Here is an 8,185-nt window from a genome sequence, read left to right as displayed (position 1 = left end):
AAAAAAGAAATGGAGTTAAATTAAATGAAACGTCCCTTAAAAGTTATTATTATCACTTTATCGTTATTGATATTCAAAATTGATAACGACTAATAAATGAATAAATAAATGAATGAATAAACACCCGAAAAGGTGTTGACCTCTTATGCTTTACCGCCCTTTTATGTTGTGAAGTTGTCTTTATTGATTTGTATCTTCCCACTGTTATTCTTTTCCGATATTTTCATTCATCATATTTGCCGTTTGTGCCCATTTCGGTTTCCGTTAATGGTGAGTAACTTCTGTCGTTATCGTTAGCTATCACTACCGAACAAAATTTGCCCAAATATACTAACAATCTGTCTTCCGTCGGTGTTTTTATTTACAATTAAAAAAAAAAAAACTCCCTGTCTCTACAGCACAACGCAACATGCGCGTCCACTACATTTCCTCACCTTCGTTGACCTCATGTATCGCAACGCCCCAGTTTTTGCACTCCCATCCACCCAAAAGTGAACAAAAAACAAGTCAAAAAATGGGACGAGAAAAGGTGGGAAATATAAAAGATTAAATACAAAAAGGACACACATGCATGCGCAGGACAGACGGACTTATCTGCCCGTCCGGGCCTCCTCAATTACCACTAGCCGCTGAGGAACTTTCTGCGGTCGTGGAATATGTGCAACGCTGCAATCAATGTAGTTGTGGAGGTTACAGCACTCCTCATCGCTCCGTGCATACCACATACCGCCAATGTCAACGAGGAGCCGTTCCTTCAGCTGCAATACGGCCTCACGGTCCGCCTCACTCGACAGTGAAATAATTGCGCAGCCACAACCACGCTTCTCAATGTTGCACACATTAACATTGATGGTTTCGTGCAGGAACCAGACGAGCGCCTCCAGCGACATTTCAAAGCGTAGCTGTCCAATAAACAATTTGTGGGTGCGCTCGGCGGGAACTGACGGCGGCCGAAAGGATGGCAAACCTTCCGGAAAGGAAAAAAAACTGCATTTCCCACTTAGTGCTGTGTGTGCTATGTGTTCACCAGCAGACAAGTATTCAGCACCGCTGATGGAATATGGAGATGTTTCTTCCTCCTGATATCCGGACATGCTTCGAGCTGTCAGGGGCGAGGAGCTACTGCTCGATACAAACATGGAAGTAAATGGCGTTGGAGTACGGCTGTCGCGCACACGGACATGAACATTCAGGCCGTTTGACTCCACGCTATCATCTACTCCCAACCTCCATGTAACATTGTTCTGGGAGTTGTGCCTTTGCTGTTGAGCGCCGTGGGATACTATGCCCATAGTAGTTTGCAACCTCTGACCGCCATCAGCAGGGCTTCCTCCCGTGGGAAGTACCCGCGAGGCGGTTGGAAGTGTTATAAACTTCTCAGACTCTCCTGTTGGCCTCATCACTCTTATTTTAACTGTGCTGATTTTAGACCCCTTTTCTCTTTCTTTCTCTCGCACTCTCTCTTTCTTTATTTCTTTAATTGTAAGGAGTTTGTTGACGGTAGCCGAAACCCTTGCTATTCTTCCTTCCTTCACTCTTTACTTCCTTTCCTTTGTTCAACGGCAACACCTACAAACCGCTGGTTTTTTTTGTACTTTTTATTTTGTTTCTTCACGTAAACCGTTAAACCAAACAGTCTATAGCGTTGTAAACCCCTTTTCACAAGCGCCTGCGATGCTGCCGGTGTTAAGTGCAGTGAAAATGATAAACCCTCCTTTTTTTTGCGCTACCTTCCGCAGATTGTAGACCAACCACACGAACGTGAACACAAAAGAGAAAATTGTACGTATATATCCCTTTTCTCAACACCAAACTCTCCGTAAACGTCGCCCAACCAAATAGGACCGAAGAACGCGCACGAAAAAAAAAAAAGTAAAACAACGAAGTCTCCTTCGATGATAACCGAGCAAGTGTTAGCTATTTTTGGGATGCTCCCAGGCTACCTATTTTAATCGATTAAACGAGATGGTCAAATTGTACGTGTGCGATTGCGCAACGTCAACACACATACACACACACAAAAAAAAGAAAGAAGAGAGGATAAGAAACAAAAACAATAAAACAACATATACAATGGATAACTTACCGACAGCAAAAGGGAGCCGACCTCAACAAATCTGGGAGGGGGGGAGGAGGAGGAATGGCGTACAGTAGAATTTATATGAATGAAACGGTTGCTAACATAACACCAAACAGAGAGTCACGATGTAGTTACTTTCAGGGGAGGGGAAATACACGCACGCAAACTTACACATATGTATATGCATACATATATATTTTTTTAAAAAAAAGAAAAAGAAGTAATATTAACCCCCATGCAACACCCCTCCGTAAGCAGGTATACAGTTAGAAGCGGCAAATCATTTTCTGTCACGAGCAATTGTTACTATCCGCAAATATAATACATTAGAGAACGCTTCTTGGGGAAACCCAACTGTTGTTGCTCCATTGGTAAAATGAGTCATGTTGGAACTATTTTCACCTTTTCATAAGCCTCTACCCTACGGTGTAAAAAATAGTTAATCATTGACCCCACCTATGTCTTTCCGCTTCTGTGTGCGAGATTTTCTCATTTTCTCTCTTCTCTTTTTCAAGCATAAAATTATCCTAAGCCACTGCTTCATTCCCTTAAGCTTCTTCCTTGATGTTTCTCACCAAACACTCACACTCGCAGTAACTGCAGGTATTGTTGTTGACATACGATGCTAAAAAAAAAAACCTAAGTGAGAGATTGTGAAAACACTGCAGAGATCATGAGTTAAAAAAGAGAATAGAAAAAAGTAAACATGTAGGGTTCTGACTCCTCCGTCAGTTAAGCAGGGCACATCACAAATATAATCACAATAACAAAAAAACTAAGAAGGGTAGAAGAGAAAAATAAAGGACATATCCCCAACGTCACAAAGTTCCGCTCCGTTGTGACATACAACAAACTAAAGCGCATACTAGAGAGAAGAATGAATTCCCCCAAACTCTGTTCGTTTTATGTCACCGACTCTCACAAACGCTTGTCACCCCCCTACTGCACATCTCCTTGCTATAACAATCCTACAAAAGACACCGACACATCGAATCCAACACATGTATCATACTTAAATAAATGAAATCGCTACTTGACGGATTCCCCTTCCTCCCACACACACACACACACACACACCTCATTAAACGTGCAACGACCACCACCACCACCACCGCCACTAATAATTGTAGATGGCCTGCTGAGAAGCTGGTAAAGTGGCTTTGATGTTAACTGGAAGGTACTCCTCAATCTTTCCAGTACTGAGCAACCGCCGCATCTGCTCACCAAAAACCGTGTTCTGCTGCAAGTATTGCTGCATGCGGCGTCGCTCGCGGTAATGTTCCAAAGACACGAAGAGGATATACGTCGGTACGCCGGTAATCAGCACTCGGCCATAACCCTGTGGTGTGTAACGCCAGCGGGAGGTGAGAGTTTTCAGCATTGTTTCCTTTGCTTGACCGTCCACTCCGATATCGAAGAAGTGTGGGAGGCCGTACTGCCGTTTCAGCGTCGCTGTTCCCGATGTGTAAAGCACAAGACCACAAAACAATGCACCGGATACTGCCATGTTGAATCGGCGCCACCACTGACGGCCCTTTTCAATTTCCCAATCCGATTCGGTTTGGAACTTGCGCCAGCGAATCATCCATTCGTCAAAGTACTGCATCTTCAGCTCATATTTTGTCATCTCTCGTTACTTCTCCTATGCCGACGCTACAAGATCTTTTTTTTCTTTTATTGTATTCCTCAACCGAGGCTGGTTACCGCCGTCTGTTGCTGCTAGTATCTTTTTGTTTGTTTGTTTGTTTCCCATCGCACCCCAATGGGGGGGGGAAAAAGAAAATACGGGACATGGAAGAGCACAATGGTAAAAGGAGAGGGAAAAAGACAAATAAGAAAAGGGAAATAACATGGAAAATAAGGGTCAACAAACAACGCAGATGGTATATATATATATATATATATATAACTCCCCCCCCTTGACCTTCTTTCATTTCCCATTATGATGCGTAACGCGGAACCGTAAAGTCGAGAACACACTGATGAATACTCAACATCCTAAAAAAAAAAAACAACCACAAACATTGAACAGAAACAAAATTAAAAAGCGTATACGCACATACAAATGGCAGAAAATAAATTACTCGAATGCGTAAATGAGGAGATCCAGTGTAACATAAAAAAGAAAGAAGCTTCCACGACAAACATCAGCACAAAAAACTCAGAAAAAAGGAACCCCTGGTGCCCTAGCACTGCTTTTATTCTACACATTTATATATCCCTAAGAACCGCAATTACAACAGAACCTGTTCCGTCTGTCACCCCAAAATGATTTTTCACCGCCATCATCAGCAGCCAAAGAAGAAGGGAGGAAGAAGCCCTAAAATCACGTGAACACATGAAAAAATGTGTGGTGTATGAAGGATTATCACGACTTTTACATCGGTGGCACACTTATGTTTGGTGTATACTAAAGGCATAAACAACTAAGAAATAAGATAAAAGCAGACCCGCAAAATCAAAAAGGGCATTGGGATGTGTGTTCGTCATTAGTGCTTACTCCATGATTGTAAATGTCTACCATAATATAGCCCGCGTTTCCTCCCTTCTCAGCTTCTGTTTGGTCGTAATGCAATCGCAGAGACCTGCACCGTACTTCACAGTAACGCATTGTAGAAATGTGAAGGTAGCTCCTATAAGCTATTCGCAATAATAAACTGAGCACAGTAGTGAATTTGGTATGTTTTCCGGCCAGTAAAATCTGGTCTCGGCCACTGAAAGTATTTCCCCCGCATGTAACCGCTCCTCCCACCCCCCTCTACACACACACACGCACGCACGCAAAAGTTTTCTGCATATTAAAATATATAAAACTATCATACTCCTTGTCTCCTTCTCCTCACCCGTTATTATTACCGTTGTTATTACCATTATTTTTCATCACAATTATTAGTGCCGTTGTTGAGTATTCTTTCACCAATTCTAAATGATATCAATGAACTGTTCCCGTTTGTAAGGTGAGAAACAGCGAATGGAAAGGCTAGACATAAGCACACTAAGGCTCGAAAGAATCATTGCAACCCCGGCGACGACAGGGGGCACCCTTACGTGCAGAAAAGGATACAACATCCCGCTTGCTAGTGGGAGGATCAACACGTTGTAGCCAAAGGCCCACATAAAATTACCGTAAACATGGCGCACTGTTGTAATGGAAAGTGCTCGAAGATTTAGCAAGTCAACTAAACTGTTTCGCACCAGCACCGCATCGGCAGCTTCAATGGCAATTTCAGTACCCGCACCAAGGGCAACACCCACACTCGCTTGCGCCAGTGCTGGGCCGTCATTTATTCCATCGCCCACAAACACAACATCCCGATATTCCTCCTGAAACGCCTTCACAACAGCAGCCTTGGTGACAGGAAGGGCACCTGCATAGACATCCTCCTGAGAAATCCCCACTGCTTGCGCTACAGCCGCTGCGACGCCGGGATTGTCGCCTGTTACCATGAAAACACGAATGTTTTGTCGCTTTAAGAATCGAATGACACCAGCAGCTTCTGCCTTTGGCTCATCTGCCAGAGCAGCAAGAAATCGTACGCTTCCATCAACGGCAGCGAGAGTGACTGTTCGGCCAAGCCCCATCTGCCAACGCACAACCTTAGCCACTTCCCCAGAAACATCAATACCGGAACTCAACATCATGTCCATGTTACCAATGAAAACGTTAAGTTGGTGACCGCTGTCCTTGCGTTGTACCGTTGCCTTCACACCGAGGCCGCTGTGTACCGTGGAAGTCACTACTTCATAGGCGGCTACTTGACTTTTAGGATCAGAGGCAACGCAAACCGCGATTGCTCGAGAGATTGGGTGATTCGACCGTTGTTCAACTGCCCCTACCGCGTCAACTGCTGCATCGGCGCCATTACCCCAGCGCCTTTGGAATACAACGCACAAGGTACCGTTCGTAATGGTTCCCGTTTTGTCAAACACAACGCAGCGAGTGCGGCGCATAGCCTCGAGAGTCATCCCACATTTAACCAGTATTCCATGTTTTGCCCCAACACCAGTTCCCACCATAATGGCCGTAGGCGTTGCCAAGCCAAGGGCGCAAGGGCAGGCTGCGACAATCGTCGCAATGAAGAAGTCAAACGCAAAGACCGTTGTCGATTCATTGTTTCCACGCCACTCACTCGGGTAAAGGTTGAAAGCCCCAAGAAGTAACCAAACCGCTAAGACAACCAGGGAAAAGATAATAACAGCGGGAACAAATCGGGCTGCAACCTTGTCGGCAATCCGCTGAATAGCCGGTTTACTGTTCTGGGCCTCCCGAACTACGCGAAGGATTTGGGACAACACGGCCTCCTCACCAACCTTTGTTGCCTCTATGACGATCATGGCCGTGAGGTTCGTGGTACCACCAACAACAGTCCCGCCAGCACTTACAGGTTTTGGCACTGATTCTCCAGTTACCATCTGCTCATCGACGTCGGAATTTCCTTCCACAAGTACGCCGTCAACTGGAACGCGGTCACCGGCGAGCACGCGAACTCGCATTCCCTTTTTTACAGTCGAGGACGGCATCGAAACATCACCTGCGGGAGTGACAACAAGTGACGTCGGTGGAACAAGGTTCATGAGCTTAATGAGAGCATCATTAGTATGACGCTTAGCGTACGCCTCCAGGTAGCGGCCGAGTAACATAAAAGCCACTAACATCCCCGCTGTGTCAAAATATGTTGTAACGTGCCGCTTCATTAAAAACATTGTGATCAGCCCCGCCACCGAATAAAGATAGGAACAGCCTGCGCCGAGGGCAACTAACGTATCCATTGTAAACGTACGGTGTTTCAGATTAACCCACGCGCGAGAAAAGAAACCAGAACCACAGTAAAAAACGATGGGTGTTGCGAGGTATAGTTGAATAGTGTTGACGATGACCATGGTAGTAATGTCCTCGAAGTACTTGGTGACAGTCATCAAGATCATAAAGACAGCTAGCGGCGTCGCCAAAACGGCGGATAAGACAAAGGCACGCTTATGGGCCTGAATTTCCTTCGTTCGCTCAAGAGCTTCTTTCATAACATCCACTGCATTTCCCGACCCTCGCTCCTCCAAAGGTGTTGCAGTGTAACCCAGCTTTTTCACCTCTTCTTGTACGCAGTTCAGAGAGTCGCGACCCCCGGTCATAGTTAATTTACAGGTACCTGTCGAAAAGTTAATCGTGCAGCTTTTCACGACATCGATCTCCAGAAGAGCCGACTGCACTCTTGAAACGCATGAACCACAAGTCATTCCACCAATGAGCAGCTCAAATTCCCTCACCCCCAAGTTATCTAACTGTTCGGCATCGTCTGAATGGGCGGAGATCAGTACAGCGGTGTATCCCATTGCTTCCATTTCCTCCGTGATGCGACTTGCCCCCACCACATGAGGATTGTGGACGACGACAGCATGAGAAGATGCAAAGTTCACAGTAACTTGCGCCACACCACCCATTTCACCGATGTGAGATTCAATATGCGAAGCGCACGATGCACACGGAAGGCCGTGGAGGCTGAAGTGGCTTTCCACCGTCTTATCGACCAGAGCGACAGTACTACCACCCAGCAATTGAACACTACTTGGTGAACTCTTAGCGGCTTCCGTAAACTCCGGCACAACGACAGGGGAAGGTGCAGCAGCCGTCTGCGCGCTCAAGCTCACTGCTCCCACTGACTGCTCTTCCGCTAAGAGGGGAGTTTGTGCCAACGAACCATAGGAAACGAGAGGCTGGAGTTCATCTGAATCAGTGGGCCGCTGAGCTTCCCGTCCTCGTTTGTTTTTTCTGCGCCTTCGCTTCTGCCCTGTAGTTGCGTTGTTCTCCTCCATTACTGGCACGTCTCAACGTTGAAGACTGCCGATGTAGACTGAAGCGGCCGTAAATAAGAGTCACAATGGTATTCACGATACGCCGAGCCTTTTCTGTCTGTGTTGGCTTCAGTCGGAGATGTTTCCGATATTGTAAGCAAGATGATCGCTTAGTAACTGATGACACTATTGAAGCCCACTTCGACTGCGTCTTTACTATTCAACCGCGGAACAGTATTCAATGTAGAAGAGGCAACCAAGTATCTCAGGTAAAGGCAAAAAAAAAGACTGTGTGAAATAGTGGCAAGAAAATCCCCA

The 8,185-nt window shown here is 45.7% G+C and overlaps 3 protein-coding genes across 3 annotated transcripts, besides 7 other annotated features; all 3 read right to left on the bottom strand.

Moving 5' to 3' along the window:
* Positions 1-91: 91 nt before the first annotated feature.
* Positions 92-121: a microsatellite.
* Positions 122-354: 233 nt separating this feature from the next.
* Positions 355-382: a sequence feature (AT_rich).
* Positions 383-590: 208 nt separating this feature from the next.
* Positions 591-1,400, bottom strand: Tb11.47.0021 (hypothetical protein, conserved; the record flags this gene model as incomplete). The annotated part of the gene is made up of 1 exon (XM_823126.1): positions 591-1,400. The coding sequence occupies one exon, from the start codon at positions 1,398-1,400 to the stop codon at positions 591-593; it is 810 nt and encodes a 269-aa protein (XP_828219.1).
* Positions 1,401-1,435: 35 nt separating this feature from the next.
* Positions 1,436-1,478: a sequence feature (GA-rich).
* Positions 1,479-2,269: 791 nt separating this feature from the next.
* Positions 2,270-2,291: a sequence feature (AT_rich).
* An 843-nt stretch (positions 2,292-3,134) lies between these two features.
* Positions 3,135-3,157: a microsatellite.
* An 18-nt stretch (positions 3,158-3,175) lies between these two features.
* Positions 3,176-3,198: a microsatellite.
* Tb11.47.0022 (hypothetical protein, conserved) lies at positions 3,198-3,707 on the bottom strand (the record flags this gene model as incomplete). Its single annotated transcript, XM_823125.1, has 1 exon — positions 3,198-3,707. One exon carries the CDS (start codon positions 3,705-3,707, stop codon positions 3,198-3,200), a length of 510 nt encoding a protein of 169 aa, XP_828218.1.
* Positions 3,708-3,964: 257 nt separating this feature from the next.
* Positions 3,965-3,988: a microsatellite.
* A 1,014-nt stretch (positions 3,989-5,002) lies between these two features.
* On the bottom strand, positions 5,003-7,888 carry Tb11.47.0023 (copper-transporting ATPase-like protein, putative; the record flags this gene model as incomplete). Its single annotated transcript, XM_823124.1, has 1 exon — positions 5,003-7,888. One exon carries the CDS (start codon positions 7,886-7,888, stop codon positions 5,003-5,005), a length of 2,886 nt encoding a protein of 961 aa, XP_828217.1.
* Between the last annotated feature and the right edge of the window lie 297 nt (positions 7,889-8,185).

Source organism: Trypanosoma brucei (genome assembly GCF_000002445.2).
Source record: "Trypanosoma brucei brucei TREU927 chromosome 11 chr11_scaffold01 genomic scaffold, whole genome shotgun sequence".
Classification (NCBI taxonomy): Eukaryota; Euglenozoa; class Kinetoplastea; order Trypanosomatida; family Trypanosomatidae; genus Trypanosoma; species Trypanosoma brucei.
This window is presented reverse-complemented; position numbering and strand designations above follow the sequence as displayed.